This window comes from Manis javanica, chromosome 7, assembly GCF_040802235.1.
Source record: "Manis javanica isolate MJ-LG chromosome 7, MJ_LKY, whole genome shotgun sequence".
NCBI classification, from domain to species: domain Eukaryota; kingdom Metazoa; phylum Chordata; class Mammalia; order Pholidota; family Manidae; genus Manis; species Manis javanica.
This window is the reverse complement of record NC_133162.1, coordinates 21,748,436-21,775,478: the sequence shown is the minus strand read 5'-3', so window position 1 is coordinate 21,775,478 and position 27,043 is coordinate 21,748,436. Positions and strand designations below refer to the sequence as shown.

The window sequence follows — 27,043 nt, the reverse complement described above, 5'->3', positions numbered from 1 at the left end:
GGGAGGGAAGGAGGAATGCTGTGAAGTCTGACATCCAGCCCCTGGGAGAAGCGGTGTCCTCAGACACGTTCACAGCGGCTTACAGATGAATCTGAAGGTCAAGTTGGCAAGATGAGAAACGGAACACAGAACTGGCATCAGAATCAATTAATTTTAGAGCCGAGGCAACTGGTATCATTTGGGCCACTTAGCCACTTTTTCGCTCTTTCTTTTGCTCTCAGTCTCTGTCTATTCCCCCTCCCTCCCTTTATCCTTCCGCTGTCTCTCTGTACAGCGTTTACTTTCCCTACTTTAAAATTTTTGTTTTAAAAACATTAATTTTCCATGATGCATACTACCACTTACAAATTAATAATTAAAGTTTGCATTTCTACCATCCACTAATAACACTTAGTTCATATCCATGTGACTACTTTTATAAGCAGAAAAAAATTACCTAAATGAGATCAACTTGTATAAACTACTTTTTTAATCTCCCATTTTCAATCGATGATTCCACCTTTCCATTTTAGTTGATTTTCACTCCATATAATACTCTGACTATATTCAATTACCCCAACTGATTACAAGACTGTCCTGTACGACTGTTTGTTCACAACAGTATCCAGTCTATGATGATGCATGACATCTTCTTGTTAAGATCTTTCCCTCACTTTTAATCTAGCAGAGGAATTTTTTTTTTATGATACTTATCTGTGGAAGGAATTTTCCAAGTATTCAGATATTGGTAGATTCCTTTTAACAATCAAGACTCTTAAAGTTGAACTAAAAGAAAAAAACCCTCAATATTAACCATTTTCTTTTCTAAGGAGTTTAAGCTATTCAACAGAGTGAATTTGCCTTACACATAATGAAGTTCACTCCCTTCCTAAGGCAAGGGAGCAGATATTGCTCTATGTGCACCAGGGCCACTTTAAGAGAACCTAACAATAAACTCTCTGGGGGTCTTGGAATCACTATTTTGTTGGTGAGCCACATCTCCCCCCAAGTTGGAGACCATATGCAGCTGTATCTCAACCGTTCCCCTCTGTTCTCTGGGTAGAGCTCATAGGACAGGATGGCCTCCAGCCCGTGGTACCAGAAATCTTGTCTGAGCCCGAGAGAGGCAATGGGACGACGGAGACAGAGCGCTCACCATAGACCGCGATGCTCTTTGTGTCCTGCAGGATGGCATTTCCAGCTGAGACCTGCACCGTGATCGTGTTCATCCCTTCAGAAGTAAACCTGAATGATATGCTTCCCTCCAAGGTGATCAGGGGCTAAAACAAAGGAGGGCACAGAGTCAGGGGGAAGCTGCTCGGCTGCCGACGAGACAACCACTAGCTCAAAGCCACCAACAAGCAGGAAACTCAGCAGAGGCCCTTCATGTGCATGCAGTGCGGCTGCCTCCATCTGCACCTCCCCATCATCTCAGATCTGGGCCAGAAAGGGGCTCTTCAAGCCATGACCTCAAGTGACTACCCCCTTCCTTGTGAATTGGCACCTCTCTTCCGGTATCATTCTGATTCACAGGGCTAGGGAGATGGGCAGGTCTTGCTTGCTGGTGAGACAGGTATTTCTTTATTGAAAACCTACTCAGATCAAGCAAATCCCTTAGTACAAGGAAACATTCAAATGAGACTAAAGCAGGGGGCTTACATTAATCCAGATCTAAGCAGTAGTTGCTGAGAATCTATATGCTGCCAGTTGTTCATCTCCAGGGTATGCTATTTATATAAAATTTTAATGGAACACAGCAACCATGGATACCATGCTAGTTTAGACAGGAATGGCCTTGTATGGCTTGGCTTCCTCTGAGAAGCCCCATCAGCGGTTTCCTGGAGTAGCTGCTATGGAAACAAGTACTAATTGGATAGTGGTTTGAGGACTCCAAAAAAAAAAAAAAAGATTTGGAGCAGTGCCTGTAACACAATCAGATGCCTGGGTCCTGGTGGAAAAGTTTATTAGCCTATTGACCTCCCTCAACTCACTCCCCATGAATACTATTTCCTCTCTTTTCTTAATTAATTTTAAAATCCAAATTCACTTAACTATATGGCAGAGGCAAGACTGAAGCCCAGCAGAAGTCTATTCGACATAATCTGTTGAGAATTTGATTTTTTGCTAAAAGGTAAGAGAGCAAGAGACATGGAAGAAAGTTAGTACAATCACCTTCCAGAACTAGCTTTCAGGCAAATAAAAGATTTCTCCTCTTCCACTGTGGGTAGGGGGCCCAATTTGGGCCAAATTTACAAGCATACTTTCAGAAGAAATAAAAAAGGGCTTCTTTTCAGCTGAATATGTTAGCAATAGAGGTGAGAGATTCCTTCCACTGTCAGGCATGTGGCAGCTCTGGGGTCAGAAGAGGTTTTCCCCCTGGCTTGGTACAAAACTGTGCCTCTAGTTAAAGCCAAAATTCAGCTCTGGGATTAAAAACAAGTTTTGTATTAGAACAAAGATGCATTGCATTTGAAGGGCAAAGACCCCAGGTGAAAGCAGCTCAGCGGGAGGAAGACGATGCTTTCCAGAGCAGAGTAGTTCTTGCCAGTGGCCTCTGGGGACGCCTCGGTCCTCCTGCCTTTACTCACATTTGGAAGTGGACTTTAATTTCTCAGGATAGAGTGAGTTGCGAACTGAAACAGAGTGAGTTCCCCGTCTTGTGGGAGGGAAGGGAACTCACGCAGGCGTGAGAAAGCCTCTGTGTGAGGCGGCTGAGTGAGACTGGGGCAAAGAGCCAGGTCGTCGGCCTCACTTTTTCCATGTAAAATGAAGGACTTCGAGTAAATGAGGTTTAAGGTCTTCACTGGCTTTAAAACTGCTACTGACTTTTGATCACAGGGAATGTTTTGGGAAAACATAAAGGGTAAAGCTGAGATGAAGAAGTAGCCATGTCTGATTCAGGGTGAGGAGGCCACATGGGGGTGGGGTGTCATAGGCAGCTGCTGCTTTTGATTTTCTGGGATCCGCTGGCCTCTTTTCCTTTGGGGACCATGCCCTCCCCTCTCACGGTCCATGTGAAAGGCCTAAGGAGGCTGCCTTTAACAGCTCTTTTGCACCTCCAGCAGTATGATCAAGACCTGGCTAATCATATTCCTTTCTGGGACTTATGTTAGAACTTTTGGCAGAGACAGTTTATTTTCTCTGCTAGGCCGAGGAAGTGTAAAGCTTGGGCTGCTGCTAAGAGTCCTTGCAACAGAATGCACAACTGGAGAAGAGTGCTAACATGGACGAAGGCAGAGGGAGAGATCAGAGAAGGAGACAGAGAGACACAGAGAACATACTGATGAGATTACTGGCACACTGGGAGCCCACATTCCCGAAACTAGCATTGCCACTCAACTCTTGAGGACATAAGCTGTTTCTTTCTTTTTCCCATCAGCCAGGCCACTAGAGCCTGCGAGGAAGCCCACACACCTCCGTGTTGTTTCCGTACCACCACACGTAAGTGAGGGTGCCCACTTGGCTGGGCCACAGCACTGCAGTTGCGTTGACCTCTTTGTTCTTCGTGGTGACAAAGGGAAGAGACAGGTGTACATGCTCCAGGGGACCTGAGGCATGAGAAAAACAGGAGGCATAGAGAAGAAGAGCTTTTTCTGCTTCACTTTCCTGGTCAATCAGGACGGTGAAAACCTCAGAGAACCCAAGTTTCCTCATAGGAAACTGCTGACGGGGTTCCCTAAATCTCTCTTGGTTGGAGCTCTTCTCAGCCTCCCCAGGCCTTCCCTGGCTCTGACACCAAGTACTCCTCCCACCCGGACCACTCCAACTCTCTCACACATTTTCCTGCCTCTGACCTGCCCCGACTCAAATCCATCCTCCCGCTTTACGTGTTCAATGCCTGCCCCCCTCAATAATATATAAGCTGCACCAGGTGCCAGGGGTCCCCAGCATCTAGGATGAAATATACACTCCGGGCTGAGGGGAGGGCAAGTGCACAGACCCTGAGGAGGAGTTGTGCTGGCCATGTTTGAGGAATAGCAAGAAAACCCCAAAAGCGGCAGTGGAGAGATATGGAGGGAAAGGTTGGAAGCCAATGAGATCTAAGAGGTGTCCAGGACACAACTCGTCAGCCTTGTAGGCCCTTAAGTACGCATACGTGTGTTTGTATGAGTTCATTCTGTCATGTTTACACATTACACATTGATTGATACAAGCATGTGGAATTTAGCTCACAGATTCCCACGTCCTCTTGTATTCATTGTTTTCATGTGTTTAATATACCTGGTTCCTACTGCCCAAAAACCTATATTTAAAGCATCTCTTTTCTGTACAGAGGGTGCATTCTCTTCAAAGAGAGCCACAGCAGTGAAATTTCAGCCCCTGGAGACTCCCCTGCTGGCTGCGTGCCCTAAGCCAAGAGCTGAGCAAGCAGGCAGATGTGGCTCAGACAGGTGCCTGCAATGCACAAAAAGGACGGCAGGTGGTGCTGCATCACTCTGTATGAATCTTGCCAGCAAGGCAGTTGAGGGAAGCCGGGAATTAATTGGGTTTCTCTTCTCTTTTCTCGTTTAATGCTCTTGTGCTGCAGGAAACAGTCAACGTCTGTGAGACTGAACATTATTTGTCAGTGTGTGTGTGCGTGCCTGGGCAAATACATGTGCATGCATGCATGCATGCACTAATTGCTCTGGCCTACTTACAGCATTTGTTCTGTTCTGAAGACCTCCTCTAACCACAAAGTTAAATACTGTGTATGCATCACATTGCTATTTGTCTGAAATATTAAAAAATACACTAGAAAAAAAGAAAAATAATTCATTGTATAAAGATGAGTTCCTAAAACAGAGTTCCTTAAATTTCAGTGTGTATAAGGATTATACTAATCTGTTCAAAGTAGATTATGATACCACACTTTCAGGAATTCTAATTCTGCAGGGTCCAGGACGGGGCCAAGGAACACAATATTTTTATATTGTAATTCAGGGACAGGTGACTTATTAAATCACACTTTACAAAACCCAAGTCTGACATTTCCTGGCCAATATAATTTAATGATTGTGTGAAAAATTGCAAAGCTACATAGGTTTTCTAGAAACTGATCACTTTTCCCTAAAATGTGGACCAAAAAACACTGGCAAATGGTGCTTATGTAAGGAGAAAGTTGAAGAGACAGGTTTAGGAAAAACTAGAAAATCCACCTCTTCTCTTTAAAAATTTTAATTTTTTACCTCCCATTCTGCAAATCTGCACACTTTTTAGTGATGCAAGACTGGCTGAGCTGGGGCTTTCTGAGCAGAAATCTGCATATCCTCTAAATTCTCTGCCCCATGCAGCTGAAGGAAACACTGGCTGTGCCACATGTCTCGTTAGTTCACGAACTGGCAGAGCACCGTGCCTGCTACCCCCAAGGACATTCCAACCGTCAGGCTGCAGCAGACTGCCCGGCCGCCGCCTGGAGAGAGCTGCCACCACTCCTGGAAAAGGTTCAGAACACTACCTCCCCTTGTTTCTGATGACCTTTGCAAACTTCTATCTATAAACCTCTGATTTAGAAACAAATCACCTTTCTGAAATAGAGTGGAGGGGAGGCAATGGTAGGGACCCCAGTTAGGGAGGAGGGGTGTCCAGTGAGAGAGTCGAGGGTAGAGGGCAGGCTTAGCAAGGTGAGCTAAGAGCCGCTGCTCAGAGCCCACCAAGTACAAATGGTCGTGCTACTTTGTGGTGAAGGAAAACCAAGTATTACCAGTTGACAGGGCACAGCGTATTTTGCTTAATAGAACTTTTGGGAACTAAGGTGTGCGTTCCTCATGTGACAGAGGAGAAAATCTAGACTCAGAGAAATGGAATGGCTTTGCCAAGAGTTCCGACCAGCATCTCAGTTCAGACTGAGTTGGCAACTCCTAACTCGGTCCAGTGCTTTCTTTTTGTTTTCTCTACAAAGCCATTGCCATCAGCCCCTCCCAATGTCCTGGCAGTGTGACACCACCATCTGCCTTGAGACCCTTCAGGTTTGCGATCTGGGGGAATATGAATCAATTATGGTCTTGTTCTGACTTCCTCTGGGTGTAAAACAGTGTCAAAGTGGCAGTACCTCCCCAACCCTGTCTCCTCCATCTGAAAGAAAGGACCAGGGTTGCCCGTCAAGGCAGAGGTGTTGGAGTAAGCAAAGGATTCTTGTGCGCAGTAAAGCAGGATAGGTCCCGTGGGAGCGAGGTGCTAAGCAAACAGGTCAGAACCCGCTGAAACTGCTCATGACACGGGTTTTGGATGTATGGGAGTTAATGAAAGCTTAAAAATAAACCTTCTTTAATATAGTTAGTATAAAAAGTGTTAATTCTTGTTTCCAAGGCCAGGCTTAGAAAGGGGTTCTGGTACCTGAGTCACGTTTATCCCACCACTTAAGCCAAGATGAATCTAACAAAATTTAAAATCAGAACACAAAACTTCCCATTACAAATTACCTGCCACTAAGGTTAAGGTCACATTGTTTAGCCACTCAATTAGACTAATGAGACAAAACACACTGCCAGTGGACAAAGCAGCTTGTTTCTTTAGAAGGCATGGCTTCAGTCAGGCAAGCTCTTGGCTGGTCTCCTTTTTGGGAGTCAGTAAATGTGGAGGGGTGGGGAGGCTGGGGCAAGAAGATACCCTCCAAGGGACAGGATCATTTCTAGTGGTAAGAATCACAGGAGGACTGGGAGGGTGTGGATGATACAGTCATCCACACTGTATGAGACCCTGGGAAATTGAGATGAAAAGCTGCTGCTGCATTTTAAATCAGTATTTACCCGTGGTTAGATATGCTAGGTGTTAAACACATATGTAGGGTACAGAATAAGATAACTGTAATTCCTAAGGAGAGTAGCCCTCTAACAAAAGTCCCCCTTACAGAATGAACTGTGGCCAATGATAGGCTGCTGGGTACCATTCTCAGCAAATATCCTGTCATTTGTGTTGCAAGTTATTTTTGCTAATAATCAATGTTTGTGATGCATTTTTGAAAAATTGTATGATTATTTCCATGACATCATCATTGGAGATTATTTCTTAGGAAGAGGCAATTCTAGAAGGTCTATACGGGGCAGCTTAGTGGTGGCAGTCAGCAGGGAGAGAGCCTATGGAATGTGTTTAAACCTATGTAGTTGTACAAGTACGGTGCCTCTAACCTAAATGTCCATGTTCTGTTGGGATAACCTGCAAATATGGAAAGGGGCTGAGGCCTTGTGGAGACTCAGTTCCTCAAACCTCAAGTCGTCATTGGCACTGACTATAACCTTAATAATGGTCAAGAGCGGGGATTCCTGGGACCAGCAGACCTGGGTCTGAAGCTTGGCTCTGCCAGGTCGTAGGTGTGCAACTTCAAGGGGGTTATTTGAGCTCTCTGACCTCACTGTTCTTTGTAGAGTAGGATAGATATCTAGCAGTGTCTCCTTCATAGGGTTGGTTTAAGAAGTGAGATTACACACCTAAAGAGCTTGTTCAGCACAAAGCCTGGCACACAGTAACAGCTTAATAACTTTCACTGGAAAGGGGGATGCAGAGTTGGCAAAGTGGGAATCTTGAAAAGCTTCATGTAAACCAAAGAAGGGATGGTGTGTTTCTTCAAAGCACCTCCGTCATGAGTGCAGAGGACAGAAAGATCAATAATTACTGGCTTAGCAGGAATTCTCAGGAACAATGTCTTAGGGATCCCTAAATAGTCTTTGGTCCTCCAGTGAACCGCAGTAGCTTGAAAAAAAAAATCCCAGCTGGTAATTTCTCTATTCAATTTGGGTTAATGAGCAAGGGGCAGGTGAGAGGCATGGAATACTGCCTGGCCTTACTACTCTTGGCCTAGAACCTGAAATTAATTTGAACAGGACCATTCATTTAAAAGAGCTATTTTCATTTTAAACCTTTTCTCTAGCCATCTAAACAAACCCTATGTCTGTTTAGGGACACCCATCCACCTACTGGAAGAGGCATTTATGATACACATTCTTACTAAACATAACTTACGAGTTATCGTTATCTCATCATGTTAGCACTTCTTAAGATTCCTCCATGGAGGAAAAGCTTTTTTAACATTTCTTGGGAAACTCCTTAACATAACTTGCTTAATATTGTTTACACTCTTTGCCTCTGTACTACCTTCTGACACAAAATCTTCACAGATGAAAGCCCAAGGCACACACTTTTTTTAAAGGAGCAAAAGTCTAAGAAAGAATTATTAAAAGTGAGACATAACATGGGAAGAGAAGAATAATCAGATGGGGAGAAATTCTTATGCCAATTATCAACACATTGGATCGGGCCATACATATGGATTGTTTTCAAACATCTGTGATGACAAAGCCAAATTTGTATTCAATCAGATGGCTCGCTCAGGCTCAGCCCCCAGACACAGGTGCATCTCAGAGGCACCTGGGAGGGCATAGCAGGTGCAATGAGGACAATCTGGAGCAAACCAGATTCCAGGATTATTCGACTTCCACTCCCTGATTTTCTTAATTTCTCCCCATGTGTCTCTCTTATTCTCTTTTCCCCTTCTGCTAACAGATAACTAGTGAGCTTCTTCTAGATATGAAATTTTGCATTATATTTTCAAATGACACAATATTGAAAATACGTCAGAAACCAAAAACAGTAATAACATACAAGTTACATGTAAGTACAGGACGGCGCTGTCAGACCCAAGACTGTTGTCCACCTGTACGGTCACTCGGAAAATGCCCACGTTGTGATAGACATGTTTGATTCCGTCTTCCATGGAGCTGAGGTTGACATAAGACACTGCGATGCCATCGCCGAAATCCACCTGGATGAGTGTCCTCTGGACATCACCCTGAAAAACAGCCCAACATCAGAGGGAGTCAGTGCATGGCTGCTTCTGTTCCAGGGGCTGGGGCTTGTCCTGGTCCCTGGCTCAGGAATAACTGCAGCCCTGTCTCTCTCTACAGCTGCGAGCATCTGTGTTTGACAGCATCTCAGTGACATACACTGCAGACAGGATTTTACTAAGATGGATGCTGTCCAAATGTGAAGGGCACGGACTACCCAAAGTTTCCAGGTTTAGAAAATTAAGGGCTTAATTGTCAGCTCCAATCTGATATTCAATTTCTGATGGCTGTTTATACTTTTATCATGTATACAAATAAAAGGTGTACACACAGTTTAAAAAAGTCAGCCTATCTGACATAATCACAGACTACTTCCCATGTGTTTAGGATCTCTGAATCTCCTTGTTTCTGGTTCCCTAACCACACTGGAGGAAGATATGAGATACCTTGCCTGACACCTGATACGACGTTGGACTCAGCCCTTATTGATGGTCAAAGCCTTTATACCCCAGCATTTTGTATTACCAAAATCATCTCACTTTATCCTTCACAGAGTATTAGTCTGGAGAGAAAAGCAGGTAATGTTTGTCCATTTTACTGATGAAGAAACTGAAGTAAAGAAAGTTTTAATCATTTGCTCAAGGTTAACACAGCTGATTAGTGGCAGTTCCGGGATCCTGACCCATCTCTGGATTTGCATTTCATTCCTTATGGGTGGGAACAGCACCTATGGCTCCACTGTGCTGCCATTAACAAGCTGGATGACTTCATGCTTGTCATTCAGCCTCCCTCAGTCTCAGTCACCTAATCTATGAAAAGGGCATAATAATAATACCTTATTGTCTTCACCCAAAAGGCCATTATAAAAGACATATGAGTAGTTAGTAATTGGCAAAATTATATGCCAAAACAAATGACTGTAAAAAATACAGCTCCAAAAGACCTGCAATATCCCTTTTAAATCTTGTTTGGAATCATATCCTTCTAAATTTCTCACAGGTAGGCAAGGAGATGATTTAGTTGGCTTCTTAACACCCCAGACCTATAAAAAAATATGGCCTTTGGATTACAGTTGAGATTCTTAAAGAACAAAGTTTCTCAGACCAAGTGACAAAACACAGCTCCCCTCACACACAGCCCATCCTTTATCAAGATTTTTATTTGCTTTTCTTAGCTTTTCCCATTTTGGGGGAGAAAAAAAACAAAAAAAAACCTTTGAACTAGAAATGTATTTTCGATTAACTGAGGTTCATATGGTATCATATTTTTTGAAAAGGCCAAGTTTAAAATGCTGACATTTAAAAGATTAATTCACAGGGAAGGGAAAAGCAGTTTAAATCCTATGAATCTACGTGACCTACTCTTCTGATCTGTGCGCGGCCAAGCATTGTGTGGGGGAAACACAGCACCTAACTCTCAGGAAGGACATAGGCAAAAATTATCCCCTGGGGTAGGAAAAAGAAACTTCATTCAAAACTACAAAATGAATATCCACAAGCCCAGACATTATGCAATCCTTCACTAATAAAATAAATGTCAACTATTCTTGCTGATTTGTCCCTCATTTGCATAACCAAACCACACTGATGAGTTTTTCATTCTATTTCTCGTCAGTTTCTACTGCCATGTTTTTTGGACTCAACAGAGTGGCAGGCAGCCAACACCAGATTTGGGCACAGAGGAAGGGACGACCTTATAATCTACTTCCATTATTTGGGACAAGTAACTAGGGAAATATCAGGAGTAGCTAGGGTTAACTGGGTTAACCATGGAATAAAACAAGCAATGCAATTTCTGAGAGAGAGAGAGACAGAGACAGAAGGAAGGAGAGGGACCATCGGGAGAGGCGGAGAGCTGAAAATCTGATCTGACTGAGAACTTCTAGGAAGGCTTCCCAAAAGAAGTAATGTCTGAACTGAGAAGACCTAAAGGGAAGAAGTAAATTAACCTAAAAAGGACATGAATGAGTGAGATGCAGGCGAGGAGCCCAGGCAGTGGGGACAGACGGAACTGGACTGCAAGGGCCTTGTGGGAGAAGTGGGTGGTGCAGTTAAAGGAAGCTGAAGATACAGTAGGAACATGTTATGACATTAGATTGCAGGGGGGAAAATGATATTTTAGGACTTTTGGACCACGATTCTGATTTTGATGTTTCTCCTAAGATCAAAGAGAAGGCATTAAAGTGTTTTAAGCAGGGGCCTGGGGGAAGATGGCATGATATTTTTAATTCAAAAAGCTCACTCTGTCTATAATATGGAGGGTAAATTGGAAGGAGGCCCAAGTATTTTGGGCAGCCAATTAGGGGGTAGTCCAGATGATCATGGGGGACTGAAAATAGGAGCTATAACAGGAAATTATATACGTCTTCCTGTCAAAATTAACTCCCACAGTTTATTGACTTTGAAATCAGTGAATCTTGGCCTTTGACATCAGCATGACTTAAAGAAATTAAAAGAAAAATGTTGACTCCCAGGTACCACCTCCTGGCTCAGCACCCTGGGGAGGAAGCTCAGCCCTGCTGTGGTCTGTGAAGGTGCACAGCTGACTCTGGGCTGCACCAGAGGTTGAGGCCCTTGGTCCGGGTCATTGAATGTCAGGTTTTCTTGTGAACAAATTCATCTGAAGATGAATGTAACACGGCATAAGCTGATGCTACTCTTAATGAACTTTGGTACAATGGTAAAGCTTTCCTGGGATGTTTTAGGATTCTAAGTGCTAAAGGTGCATTAATACAGCCAGGAGTGGGAGAACTAACTCATTGTTAGTGACTGGTGCCCCACTGCAAAGGTTCCAAATACATACGGATCAAGTAGTTAACTTCTCTAGGAAAACGAGTTGCTGGATAATATGAGGGTAGTTTGTCTAATCTCCCAAGGGCTGAGATATCCTCAAGATCTAATAAAGTATGTGAATGTGATTTTTTTGTTGTTCAATACATTTTGAATATTGTGCTTTTTTAATGTGTACTTTCTTCTACATTATCTCATTTGGCTGTTAGGACTCCAGGGAGATAGTAAGGCAGATGTTATTTCTATGTAATGTACCAGCAGAATGGAAGCACAGACAGGTTAAGTAAGATGCCTGAAGTCCCACAGCCAGTGCAAGACTTAATAAAGGGTTTAAGGTTATCTGGGGTTTAGCTTTATCCACGCAGCTCAGTCCTTGTTGAACTTCTTTAATTGGAAGTTATTTGTAAAACCTTTTAGAATGAGAGGAAGGAGGTAACAGAGGGAAGCATCACTTTCTTTCCTTATTAGACTCTGTTCCTGGCTTTGACTCTGTTTCTCCCTCTGATTTTTTTGCTTAGAAGTGGGAAGATGAGTGGACATGAACTCCACGCTCCACCCTTATGTCTTCCCTATGGCGAAGCAGTACCACATTCAAGCCATAAAGAAGATAGAGAATATGGGAAACAACAGGTATTCATAGTAGACTGTAATTATAATTGAGAGTTATTTCAATCTAGTGAATCCCAAGCCATCATTCCTGAAATGGAACCTATGCTGGCAAATATCCAGACCATTAAATAAAATTCTTCAGACCTAATGCTCTTCAGTCACAGGCCCTACTACAGACACAGAATTGAGAATACGAGCTCAAAAGACATGCCCAGGAAAGGCACAAAACCCACATGAAATCCACATGGGAATTCTCCAAGGGTATGGCTGACTTCTGTAATAGAAAAACAAATGTATTAAATGGCCACAATGCAGCCAAGATTGACCTGAGGAGTGGAAGGCGTGTGAACCTATCAGTTCCTATAACATGGCTTCAGAGAAAAATGGGAAAACAAATGCTATAATCACATAACACTGACAGCCTCATCAAGAAAGGAGACTCCACATCGCTCCTGAAGGCACTGGGGACCCACCACAGATGGAAACGGGGCTTATTTGTCACAGCCTGATCCCTGCAGAGCTGGCGAGTGGGCCTGGCTCACGCTTCCCTGAAATCCAGTTCTGGAAGGGACTTTTAAAGTTCATGTAGCAAAAACAACCTTGTAGGGAAATGGACTATAGTGTAACCCATTTTTGTAAGAACAACAACAAAAATATCAACAGATAACAGAGTATACGTACCTGAAGTGCATGTGTGTGTGTTTGAGCATAAAGGTGCTGGACACTGTAAGCCAGCCTGTCAACACTGATTACCCTAGGGGTGAGGTGCAGTGAAGCGCAGAGGGAGGCTGGCAGAATTAAAAGAGAGAGGGAGTAAATGAGGGCAAATAAAGGTTTCACTAATTTAGATGGGGGGGAGTATGGTAAAACACTCGGAGCACTGCAAAACCACATTCTGTCTCGCCTGTTGCTGTAAATATTTAAATGTTCATTAAATATATGGGAAATGATCAGAAGGTAATACAAACATTGGCTAGATGGATGATGAGATACAGCCAACATTGACCTTAGATTTCTGTTGTTATTTTACTGCTCTTCTGACTACAACAAAAGATTTAAAAATACCATTAAGTATCACTGAATGACAGAAACAAAAATGAGGTATTTCCACCCCTTCTGCTACTGGCTAAAGAAATTTAGGCAGGGTGGAGTGCATGAAATCAAAGTAATGCGCCTTTGCCTTGCATACCCTACTCCAGGTAGGTTTACACTCAGGTTAGCGAGGTCTGAGTGAGACAGGAAAGGAGGTAACTCCAGTACAATGTGCCCTGGCCTTTAAAGAAGAGATCGTCGGCCCACAGAAAGGAGTCCGGGAGACAAGTGCTGTCCACCTTTGCCTTACTCGGTGAGAGTGAATTCTGGCATATGGCTTTTTACACAAGGTGTACAAATAAGATTGTTCTAGAACATCCCCTGCTGAGGGGGGCCATCAGGTGAGAAATTGGGGATCAACAGAGGTGAGGCTTAGAACCTCACCCCCCCTGTTTTGAGAGAGAAATCTTCTGCATCCATGGATGTTTTGTTGCCCTTGTCTAGCTTGGATTAATACTTAGTCCATAGGCACACACCTGATCATCTACATTTGTCCTCTTACAGCACCAAATTATGTTTTCTACCTTTATCTTGCATCTACCTACCACTTCAGCAATTAAAACAAAAAATAAGGGAGAAATGTGGGATTCACATATAAATCAAGTATAAAAATCAAATGAATAATCATATCTGACTTGATTGTTTATAGTTCATGGTGTGTGATCAAAACCGAAAGTTTCTGTGATGACTGCCCTTGTACTGTTCACCATGTAAGAACTTACTCACTATGTAAGAACTTGTTCACCATGTAAGAACTTGTTTGTTATGCTTCAGAAGATTGGAGACTGTTGAGAGTTAGGCTTGGGGTGGATTAATGATTGTGCATTGAGTCCCCTATACAGAAATTTATTGTTGTTAAGAACCATTTGATCAATAAATATGAGAGATGCCCTCTCAAAAAAAAAAAAAATAGAATATCCCCTGCTGGTCACTGAAGAAAAAGAAAAGAACATTCCCTGAGAGTTTACTGTGTCAGAAATTATAACTGCTCTCTACATAGTTATCTCATTTAATGTTCAGTCCTAAAAGACTGAAAATTTGCCTGGAATCACAAGCCTAGTTTGAACTAAGCTCTTCTTAACTGCAAGTCGAGCACTCCTACTACTTGTTCACAGAAGACACTCAAATGATTCCATTGTGTCAATTCCCAGGTGGGTGCTGAGGAATGGATTCGTTCATATGTGAAACTGGAGAGCTTTCATAAGCTTCAGTAACTAAAACCCCTTAGAGGAATGCAGCATAGACGGGATGCTTCATTACATAGTGACGGAAGAGGAATCTGGAGTAATATGCCAGGTGCTTATAAAACACCATGGCAGTTGCAACATACATTTGTGAAGACCGCCTGGTTGACATGAGTGTTCGAAGCCCTGTGGGCTTCTTTTCATTTTCAAAACTGAACTCTGGACACAATCCCAAGATAGCTGGATACCAGCATAATGGCAGAATAGAGTCAGCCCCCTCTTCTTACCCATTCAGAGATGATTTTCTATAGTGCAGGCATCTCTATATTACGCGTAGACCCCCAGTCCTCTCTGTGAACAAAGACAACAGTGAACTGGGATGCTCTGGCCTGGAGAACATGCACAACAATTGCCAGGAGGCAGCACATGGGATTTTATGATTCCACCAGAGAACTCAGGGCTGACAAGACCAGTGGCGCCTGGGTGCCTGGACCACAGACCCACCGAGTGATGAAATGCAGATGGCCAGGCCCTTCTCTGAGGGCTGATCCTCGGGGCTTGCCTGACTGAATATCCAAATGTTCCTGGATCTAACACTCAGACCACCAACTGCCAACTGGAGCATCACAAAATGGTTTCATCCTTCACTTATAAATGAGCCATAGCACCATGTGTTTGAATGAACAAAAAATTTCCAAATTTCCTTTTTATGTTTTCTGTACTTGGTGTTTAGGTTAGAATGGATGCTGTAAGGCAGGAGGAATATTTATTTGGCTTCTAAAAGCAGATAAATGACTATAAGCCAGGATCTCTTTACTCCAACTAGATACTGTAGAATAAGAGACATCAGAACCTTGACCCATTATACTTTAGAAACACTTTTTAGGTGATAAAAGGCATTGCTATATTGTTACCACTACATGGTGTCTTCAGGAATTACTTCAGCAGGCTTTGGTAGAAAACTACAGGGCTGCCGAATGATGTAAATCATATAAATGTTTTTGAATGACTTTAAAAAATTACTCTAAAAGTAAAACATTCAGGTATGTAATAAGAATAAAATTATACTCTAAAAAAGAAAGGCAAGAAGGTTCCTTTAGGAATAAATCTAATGCATTTTTCATAGTAGTAAAATGTATAACAGAAATGTTTAGCTTTATTAGAAGAAAAAGAAAAGCCATGATGGATTCATTGAGAAAATGTAGAAAATATATACAGTGAGAAAAAGGAAAATCCAAACTGCTCATAAGTGCACCACCCAGACATTACACTGTTAGATTGTTGTAACATTCTGAGCCGGTCCTGCCTATTAACAAACGAGAATGCACAACACCACTGGAATCATCATAGTGTTTTATGCGATACTGTCAACATTTTAAAATACCTTTCAAAACTTGTTTATCTAGCATCCTTTGGTGGACTGAACCAAGTCAGAAGATCCTGTCTATGAAATGGATATATGATTTCTTGCCCTGGATGTTACTTCATTTTTTTCCTAATCATTAGATTGTGGTGAAATCTAAGTGACCTTACAGAGATCTACAGAGGTACTGTATGTGGAAAAGATACCCTACAAAAGTCCTGGTGACCTGGGGGTAAGAAGATCTGGTTATATGCCCATTGAAATGCATTTTGGACCTCCATTTCTCTACGTTTCAATTAGAGAGGAGCAGAATGATGATGAGCTTAATTGTCAATTCTAGTCCAGGTAAACTGTCATTTTCGTAATTACTCTTACTGGCATTATTGGGCATCCACACATATCCCAAGATTCCCTGAGGGGACTGAAAATGCTCAGCTCTCAGGGGAAGATGCCTGACTTACTCAAGTGCACTGTCATATGGTGGAGACTTTCCGTTACACATTAATGGTAGATTATACTGAGGAATGAGCTGGTAAAGCAGTTGTAGAATAATGATGGCTAAGTGCAAAGCCAGAAAACTGAGGATGTTACACTTTTGGGCAAGAACTGTGTACTTTGTTGAAGCCCTCATTCAAGGGTGGTGGCCACCCAAGTGGATGAGCTGAGACATCAGTGTTTCAGGGCCTACTTTGTTGAAGCCCTCACTCAAGGGTGGTGGCCACCCAAGTGGATGAGCTGAGACATCAGTGCTTCAGGGCCTTAATTAGACAGCCTGAGAGTCTGAACATCCAAATAGAGGACTGTTTCATGGCTGACTCCATGCCTTGGGATAGTCACTGAACTGGAACTCTCAGTAATGAGCCAGTACCCTCTCTTTGCTTGTCAAGGCAGACTGAGGTTCTTTGCAAACATCCATTCCCCTGAAGCCTTAAAGAATAGCAATACCCCAACGTATGAGGGCACAGAAAAGTGGAGCCTTAGAACGTGAGACACCAGGCCTCTGGCTAAAGACAACCTCTATTGCCTGCCTCATTTCCTTCCTTTCTTTTAACCCAGAGCCACAAGGGAGAAGAAATGAAGTGGCTCAATTATCTTGCTAGAGTCAAAGAGAATAAAGCTGAGCAGAGTAAGGAATAATACATGAGGAAGCCTCTTAAATGTGCACGGCTCACTGAAATCAGATCCTGTTCCTTTGTGTTGAAAAACAGTTGAGGCTTCTTAGAGCTGGGCTGGCTTAGAGACTGATACCCGCCTAGATTTAACAATGCCTGCTAGGTCTCTGTGCCATCCCTAAAAGCCCCAGTTTTTCTCCAGATGAAACAAGTACGTCAAATTCTTTAAAAAATTCAACAAATGAGCATCTCACAGAAAATTGTATCAAGAGTCGTCTTCTCTACCATCCGATGGCATCATTGTGCAATATTTATGAAGTGTTATTACAGGGCAGTTACTGGTATGCAGCCTTCAGTCTTTCAATGTGTATGAAATTACAGATCGCTGAAATCCATTTAATGAGGACACAGCCTTCACTTTTTAGAGTTAAATCTCACAGAAGAAGTTATAATCATGAATTTTCCTTATTAAGTTCCAGTCTTTGTATGTAAATTGAAGCACTAAAACAATGAGATACAGATCAAAGTTTTAATTTTAGTCCCTTGCCTCAGATTTAATTTAAAAGTTTTAAATTATGCAGTGAATTGCATCTCTTTATTCTTACAGCTGTTTAAAGCAGATTTAATTATCTTCCATAGCATGCAGACACTACTTCTGCCTCGCAGTCCTCTCAAATGAATGTCTTCCGAATTGGTTTTGTTAAATTCTTAAGACTGATTAGGCCCTCTGCCATCCATCCTATGCCTTCAGGTTCCTGCACTGAATTTCTCAGGGAAGCTGAGCTACAGTGTTGGAAGTCTATAGGCTCATTAGGTACTTATTAGCGGTCCAGGGAACATCCATCTTCAGTGAGTCTCCAGAGAGAGAGATGCCACCTCTCACTGGATGCTTGGGTTTCCATGCAAAACACCTTCAACTGGCTTCCTAAAACTCGGGTGTAGCTAAGCTGGAAAATGCTTGGTTTCTTAGACACAGCCTGATGGACTTCTCCTCTCCCATCTTGGTTAGTCTTTATTTTTAAGAAAAAAAATGATGTCTATGTGCACCACTTATGTAGCTGTGCATGCGTGTGTGCATGGGCAGCATGTTGTGTTTTCTTGGATCTGCCCCCAAGGAGTGAGTCTGGGATGGAAACAAGACTGCAACTCCGTTGCTTTGTTGCTTCCAATGAAGTTCCTTCACTATAGTATTTTTGGAGAAAACCCTAAAAGCAGTAGGAATGGGATTCCTGACAATGGGGATTTACATCAACTTTAACAGAATTACCTAGTTCTCTGAGGAATGGGTGAGCCAACAATAAAGGTGTGGGATTTTGAAGGAATTGTGTTATGGAGTCATTTTTGTCACCTAGAAGCAGAGGATGGCCTCACATGCTGTTTGCTGGAAGGGATTCCATTTTTTGCATATGTTAAATCTGCAAAATTTTGGCTCGGGCATGTAATATTGATACATGGAGTTACAAGCTTGTTGTATCAGTGTGCCCAGCCTTTGATTATCTAATGTTAATAAAAAGTTTTCTTCTTTGCTCTGTATTTAGCATGGTTTTCATTTATATCCTTATGTTAGAATTAGGATATACACTAGTACAGAATAAAGAAAGAGATTTAGATTTCAAATGAAGATTTTAACATGTTTTGGGTGTTATTCAAATTTTTAAAAGAGTCTTTTCCTTTTAAGTTTGGGCTTTATCAGTACACTCCTTGGGGAAGCATATCAAAATCCACACATATTTATTGAGTTATTAATATGTTAGGCATGGTGAGTAGAGATTAGAGCTTCACCAGACATGCATGTTTCCTATCTTAATAATATTTATAATTTCTTGGGGGATGCAAAGAAAAAAAAGACTATTACAATACAATGCAGGAAATTAGGTTTTCTTTTTTTTTTGAATGAATATAAAAGCTCTAGTATTTTCTATTTCATATGGTTAGATTTTTATTTAAAATGGTACAGCAGAGGTCATAGTTAACCCAAATCAAATTTCCACAAACTAAAATCTGTCTCCTCATGAAGAATACAATATAAAATTGGAATTTAGTAAAATATTTGTTGAAGAATAAACAAACATATGTGTCTAACTACCTGGTGGGATGTCTATTTCCTCAGGTTCCTTCAGTCGATATGCATAGGAGATGAAGTCTGCACAGAGGGGTTTGAATTCAAATAAGTGGGGACAAAGAAAGGGAGGTTCTATCAGTTCCTAGCCCAACCTGGCCCCACAGAAGACAAGTCTACAGGAGAAAGTTGGACCATGAGTGAGCCATGAGACATTTGGTGGTCAGTATAATGACAAAGTATTATAGTAACCTGGAGAGACTTCTAGCCACTTCTGCATTAATCAGAAGTGTATCAGAATGAGCAGAGATCTTTGTCTTTTTGGCACCTAGAGGGCATGCTGCTTTAGGGACACAGGATGCTTGGCATTAATATTCCTATTGTTTTAAAGAACTGGCACTAGGTATGCCGGCAATAGTTGGACAATATAATCAAAGTAAATTTAAGAGTATCAAATTCAGATGAGAAGCAGACTCAGAGATTTTTGTGGAAGACATAAAGCCCCCATGGGTTACCAGTGGCACATGTCAAGGTTTTTTTTTGTTCACTTTTGATTTGGATTTAATTTAAAAAGTTATTACAATATAATTCCTACCTAAGACTCTGAAGAATTTGGTATATAAACTCCTTGAGTGCTGCATTCACACCCTATGTCTCCCAATATTCTTTAGAATGGGGGAAATAGTACCAGAGAACACACTAGCCTCACTCAGCCAAGTCTGAGATGCCTAATGATCTTTGTTAAGTGGAAAGCAAAGCTAACAGATGAGAGCATGACCTCTATCCCTGGGGGGTAGTCAATAAAGTCACAGTTTTAGAAGGAGGAGAAAACCGAGAAGACTTGGAATTTCTCTTTGCTGAAATGGTTGTCAACCAAACTGATCCCAATCCATGAATATTCTCAGAAAATCCTCAAGGAAAATCTTGGTTTATAAACTGATTAGTACCTAAGAACACAGCAGCAGCCATAGACCAGGCTGGCTTGGGTTTCAATAATTTTGCCTGTTCTTTTGACAACTTGATCTTACTATCTGCCCCCAGCTGAGCATTTCTAGGAAGCCTTAGAAACTACATGAAGTTCTTTCCCAGAAAATGGTTAATTCCACCATAGAGAAGCAATAGAAAAGCAGGATACCATAGAGCCTGGTTTTGACTCCTGGTCCTAGTACTTAGCAGCTGTGTGATCTTAGGTAAGTTACTCTGCCTTCCTGTGCTTCAGCAGTGCCATCTATATAATGACAATTTTGATGACACCATCTGCTCGCACAGGGACACTTTGAAATCTAATGGGGAAATTCATGAAAGCACTCATAAATCACAGTTAGCACTCAATAAATGTTGGGTATCTGAATTGCTATCACTGTGCTAAGTTTCAGTGCCCCCCACTTCTCGGAGACACTGCTTTCCTTCATTGTGCTTCACTCATCACATGTGTCATCCATGCCTATGCGTGGAATCCAGAGATTCACAGAGAAACAGTTGGTTTCTGTAAGGAGACCTTGCAAATCATGAGCACAGAATCCCACAGTGCAGTGTGAGGTCCCCGGGGGCCTCCCAACATGGGGATGGACCTTACAGCTCAGTGCCCTGTGCTAGGAGACAAGGGCATCAAGGGGCAGGTCTGACAGCTGCAGGCTGGCTTCCTCCCTGTTTTTGTCCTTCTGCCTGCTCAAGTGGAATGAACGGACTTGTTATTTTTTTCCCTTGTTGAGCCCAGAAGGCATGAATTTACAAATCTTAGAACCAGATTCCCCAGTCTGCTCTCACATCACTCAGCCAAGTTTGAGATGATCTTTGTCACGTGGAAAGAAGTCAGGTTGAACAGACGAGAGAGTCTGGCCTCTGACCAGGATTGAATTCTTGTTTCAGATCTTACTCTAGTGTTCTCTTAGAAATGGAACAAAAATCTGAATTCTGAAGCTTGCCCCAGCATAAACATCTGCTGTTTCAAAAGATGATGTTCTGAGTATCATAATCCAGTTCCTTGTGTCTGAGAAAGCACTCTTCCCATACACCAGGAGGGGAAAAACAGAGTATAGGTCTGGCCCAGAAAATGAATCAATGAATCCTTCCAATGAGTTCCCCTAAAATTTTCTTTTTCCCCCTTTTTCCTGAAGCTCTAAATACTAAGTATTATATTTTATTTGAATTTCCAAAATGATTTTAAGAGAGCTTTTTGTTAAGCATAATATAAAGAAAAATATACAAATCACTAAATATACAACTTGACCAAGAAATTAAAGATGCCCAGTAACTCTAAATCCCCCGGCCACTCCCCCTCCAAAGGGAACAATTATTTTCACGCCTATCACCATAAATTAGCTTTGCCTATGTTTGCAGTTTAATAGACTCATACAATATATATTCTTTAGTCTGATTTCTTTAGATTAATATTGGATTTGAGATTCATCCAAGTTTCTGTAGGTAGCAATATTTTATTATTTTTCATTATTGTGTAGCATTCCATTTATTAGCATATTGTACTTCTTCATTCTACTGTTGATGAATGTGTTTCCAGCTTCAAGCTATTATGAATAACTCTGCTATATATATTATTTTACATATATTTTGGTGTATATTTGTTTGCATATATGATGAGCACATACTTAGGACTGGAAATACTGAGCCATATGGTTTATGCACGTACTCGGCCATAATAATGGTGGTGCCAATCTACACTCCAAACAGCATTGTATGAATGATCAGCTGCCCCAACAACACTTGATATTAGTTTTTAAATATAAATCTCCTGATGGATATGTAGTAATATCTTATAGTTTTAAAAGTTGCATTTCCTTGATGAGAGTAATGCTGAGAATTTTGTCATATGCTTATTGGCTGATTCTCTCTCTGAGAAATCTCTTTACATTATTTGTGCATTTTCTATGACTTGCCAGAATTTTTCTTATTGATTTGTAGGATTCATTTATGTTTTTCTGGGTATGAATTCTTTATTGAAATTTATGTACTGAAAATAATTTCTTCCCCTCTAGGGCTTATCTTTTTATTTTCAAAATAGTCTTTTGAAGGAAAGACAATCTTAATTTTAATGTAGTCTAATCAAAACATATTCTACTGTATACTTAGTGAGTTTTGTTTTCTCTTAAAAAAAACTTTGCCTAACCCAAGGTCATGAAGATACTCTTCTGTTTTCCTTTAAACACTTTAGTTTTATCTTTCAAAATTAGATTGGCAATCTTTTTAGAATTTTTTGTGTATTATGAGAGGTAAAGATTCATGTATTCACACATGGACATCCAATGTAAAGCACCATTTATTAAAAACACTATAATTTATCTACTGTACTGCAGTGTCTCATTCGTCATATAATAAAGTAGGTGTGTGTGTGTGGTGTGTGTGTGTGTATAAAGATATATTTCTTAACTCACTGTTCCCTTTCTTAGCTTGTGGATTTAGGACACACACACACACACACACACACACACACACACACACACACACACACACACATATCACCACACTTTCTTAATCACTGTAGCTTTATACTAAACATTGATAATTGATACCTGGTAATGTAAGGCATCCAATTTTGTGAGTTATCTTTGAGATTACCTTTGCCACTCTTGAGTCCTTGCATTTTCATACAAATTTTATGATCATCTTGTCAATTTTAACTCTTAAAAATATTCTGGAGCTTTAATTGAAATTGCCTTGAATCTAAAGATCAATGTGAGGGAAACTGGCATCTTTTCATAATAATGCATTGTCCATTCCACAATCAGGGTCTAGCTCTCCATTCATGTAGATTTTTCAGGTGTTCTTTCCGAGATACATTGTATACACATGTGTATATATATACATACATGATTTTCTATTTATTGATGAATGTCTATTTATTTAGAGGATCTATATGCCCAAATATTGACTTACTCTAAAACTAGAGTAATTAAAATGCATTTGGAATTAGCAATTAACACAGTTTGAAAATCATACCAATGGGGAAAAAAAGTGACTAGAAATAGACCCACACATAAATGGTCAATTGATTTATGAAAGGCTCAAAAAATTCAGTGTGGAAAGATTTATCTTTCAATGGTGCTGGTTTAATTGGATATGTAATAGAAAAATACATAAACCTTGGCCACTGCCTGAAACAATTTTATTCAAGATGGATCATAGATGTAAATGCAAAAGATAAACAGAACAAAAAAACAAAACAAACTCGTGGTATGATATCTTCACGATCTTGGGTTAGACACAGACTTCCTAAGCATGCAACAAAGATCACTATTTACTTTACATATTTTCTGATAACATTTGGGTTTATATCTACCATTTCAATTATTTGTTCTATTAGTCTCAACTGTAGTACGTTCCTTTTTCTCTCTTTCTTGAAGTATCTGGATTAATAAGGCACTTTTACTATTATTCCAATTCCCCTGTCAGCAGCTTGATACTTAAATATTCTGTTACCACCCTTTCAGTTGTTACTCTCTAGGGTTTAAAGCCCACATTCTGGACATGTTACTGTCTGATATAAATTAGTAATTTTACCTCTTCACAGATAATCATTAAACTTAGAGCACTTAAACTCTATTTGATTCCCTTCACATACTATATTACTAGTATAATGTATTTTAATTCTATAGATATTTAAATCCCACAGTTGAATATTATTATCGATCTACAAGGTTATTATTAATTTCAATTTACCTACATACACACTTTATTTCTGCTCTTCATTCTTTCTATTACTTTTGTGCTTTTGTCTGGGGTCATTTTCTTTATGCCTGAAAAATTATTATTAGGATTTCTTTTTATAAAAATCAGATTATATGACTCATATAAGTTTTTGTTTGTCTGAAAAATGTCTTTATTTTACTTTCACTTTATGTTTGCTTTTCTCCCCCGTACTTCAAAGATGTCTTTCTATTTTCTTCTGGGATGCTTATGCAATGTCTTTCTCTCTCTCTCTTTTTTTTTTTTCTCAGATTTCTGGAGTTTGAATATGATTCTTAGTGTGTTTTTTCTTTGTATATATGCTACTTGGAGTTTGCTGATTCTCTTGAATCTGTGTGTTGATATGCTGACATCTTTTATCAGTTTGGAAAATTCTCAGACACTATCTCTTCAAAAATGATTCTGACTCCTTATCTCCCTTCTCCTCTTCTGGGATTCCAATTACTTCTGTATTAGCCCTTTCAACATTTCCCATTTGTCTCCTATTAATATTTTCTCTACTGCCTAGCCTTTTTCTCTTATGCTCTCAATTTCCATTTCTCCTTTCTTCCAGTTAACTCATCGTCAATTCATATTGGGTTAATCTTCTATAAATTCATTTAAGTTCTTAATGTCAGTCATTATATCTTAATTTCTAAGACTTTCTTCCATTTGGTTACTACTTCCTAGAGAGCACCTCTGTAGGATTAAATTTCTACCTTGTCTCCTATTCATGCACAGATTAATCATATCTAAGACAATGTTTTTAACAATCAAATGTATCCCAGATAATTACTGTTTTTTCTGTTGCTTTTCCTCCCTCTTAGTCCTGTGTCTGGAGATAGAACTGTAATTTAAAAAATTAGATGTCCAGCATTTTATATGAAAAAATTACATTATTTTTTTATTTATTTTATATTTGATCTTTGTTATTTTTCTCTAAAGAGGTTTGTTTTAGCTTCTGACAGACATTTAGAATGGAGGAAAATCAGCCCAACCCACTCAGAGACTGATATTTTAGGTTGGCTTTCAGAATTTATGGAGCCTGGACTGTGCTTTGTCTTACTCCTAGGATAGAGCTTTCTAGGAGCCTAAGAACCTAGTCTTGTATTGTTCTCCAAGGCTCTCTTCCTTGAAAATCCCTGAGCTCAAAATTTCATTTTGCAAAAAGGTAATACTTCTAAAAACTATGTTTGCTGATTACTTTGTACCAGTACCACTTGGATATTGACAAATAACTTGAGCAAAAAATGCACAGAATATTGTACTACTTGTCTATGCTTCCCTTCCCTCTGAGATTTGACCTCATGGGGCCCGGCTGCCTTGGTAGCGCCAAAGTCATTTATGATCCCAGCCTTGTGAGCCCACAGCATCTGTTTAGCCAACACTTTCTATCTGGCCTTCTGCTGGGAATCTGAAATCTGACATGTTCTACAGTATGATGTACGAACTGGCAAAGTTCTTGAGGGAAAACAGAATAAAATGGTGGATTTATTACAATGAATTGTCCATCTCTCAAGAAAAGAATTTTGGCTTCTCAAATCCTCTTGCTAATTGTCTCCTGGTCATCGTCTTCCTCCTTCTCTCTCAGGCTCTTATTCTCACTTCCTCTGAATATTCACATATGTATTTGGTTTGCTAAAAAACCAGCCAAAGCTTTAGGCACAAGTCCCCAAAGATTTTATTTCTATGAAAAATGAACTTCAATTGGCCTAAATTGGTCTGTGTCTTTCTAGTTTCAAATGAAGAATTTTGGAAAATGTCAGTCTTTAGAAAATTGGGTATGCCTGAAAAGCACTTCTAGAAAGGAGCAGTAGGTTAGAGCAGTAGCTGCTAAGTGGTCCTTGGACCAGAGGCATCATATCATCTGAGCCAGAGTTTCAAACTCATTCTTTCACATTTTCCTTTTCTGCAGCAATTAAAACACTAATAATTTTGAGCAAATATGACAAGGCAATCCTAATTGCTTTATCTTTTCCCCTCCAAGTCACACTCCAGAGCCTCCAGAGCCTCTCAGACAACTCTATCACCCTTGACTTTGCCTTTTTTTTTTCTTTAAAGCACAGTGCATATCCTAAGACCCTGTAAAAAATGTATTTTCCTGGGCCCCATCCTAACCTGCTGAATTAGAATCTTTGGAGATCGGGCTCAGAAAAACTCTCTCAATGCGGTCACCAGGTGAGTCTTAGACATGTCCAGATTGAAAGGTTATCAGAAGAGGAAGCTGGAAGTCAATGTTGTACATATTAATCCTGGTGCATTAACTTTTTAAATCCCTCTCTATTCACAAGGCCTAGCAGAATGTTGGACAGATTTTAGGTACTCAGAAAACATGGTTGAATGTAGTTCTATCTGGTTTAATAGTTGAGGTCATTTAATTAAATTCTTTATCCTTTAGAGACTGTCATCTTCATTTATAAGATGACAAAGCACCGGTGTATATTCTATGAACCTGTGTACATAGCATAAATTTCATCTTTTAACCATATAAATATTCAGAAATTTCAGATAACCAAAATTTGACAAAAAATAGTTGATGCTCCTAATGATATCCCTGAGGTGCCACAAAAATGCAAACTCTCAATTGCCAAAGAAAGTACACTCAACTGTGTTTAGATTGGCCCTAGTGCTGTATGTCAGGCCAGCATGCTGCCTTCGGAAAAGACAATCCAAGCCATCAGGTTGAAAGAGGAAGGCAGCATTAGTATCTTTTATGATGACTGAGTATTTGTGTGCTTAATTATTTTAGGAATACCATTAATAAATTTTGAGAAAACTTTTTGCAGAAAGTGCCAACAAAGCAAGGTTAAATCCAAAATAAACTCCAAGAAAGTGAGATACTGAGGGGGAAGAGCAGCTTGCAGTGAAATGAAAATAACTGAGGAAATGTGTCAGAGAAGGTGAACTGACAACAAGGAACAAGCAGAATAAAATAAAAATTTTAAACAACATTTAAAATAGAAAAGTATATATGTGAACAATAATAGATATGTAAACAAAATCATAGTTACTTAGGAAAAATCATTGGCCCCTGAAGACAGAGTGATAGGGAATTCCATCCTACCTCTTCCAACTGTACCATGAGAGTAACATTGTGCCCTTGTTCGGCTGTCAACTTTCCATCAGCAGTGACAATCCGGAGCCCCCGCGGGGCCTTCCCTGGACACTTCTGTGGTTTGGCAGTGTATTGTTCTCTGACTCCATCAGTGCAGTTGTTGGAAACCACCTTCCTATACCTAAATGGAGAAAAGCTCAAGTTGTAATCCAGCTCATTATAATGCAGATCACTCCCTACATTTCAAGTCGGACCTGCTGCCTAGCTCTGAGAGCTATCAATAACTACGTTTCATGTTGCTCTGAGGATTAGGGCTAATTCATAAAAAGCACCCAACAGAGAGACAAATCATCATAGTAACA

The 27,043-nt window shown here is 40.5% G+C and overlaps 1 protein-coding gene across 10 annotated transcripts in view; it reads right to left on the bottom strand.

The window, feature by feature from the left end:
- The window catches only part of SORCS1 (sortilin related VPS10 domain containing receptor 1), a 502,721-nt gene that overhangs the window by 36,337 nt on the left and 439,341 nt on the right, over positions 1 to 27,043 (bottom strand). For all 10 annotated transcript variants that reach the window (XR_012133041.1, XR_012133039.1, XR_012133040.1 and 7 more), the window contains exons 18-21: positions 26,691 to 26,862; positions 8,557 to 8,743; positions 3,394 to 3,527; positions 1,136 to 1,259 (exon numbers count right to left, since the gene is read on the bottom strand). Coding sequence is in view for 6 of the 10 variants with exons in the window: in XM_037001358.2 (XP_036857253.2) it covers positions 1,136 to 1,259; positions 3,394 to 3,527; positions 8,557 to 8,743; positions 26,691 to 26,862 (617 nt within the window). In the remaining 4 variants the exon portion in view is untranslated. The remainder of the gene's footprint in view (positions 1 to 1,135; positions 1,260 to 3,393; positions 3,528 to 8,556; positions 8,744 to 26,690; positions 26,863 to 27,043) is intronic.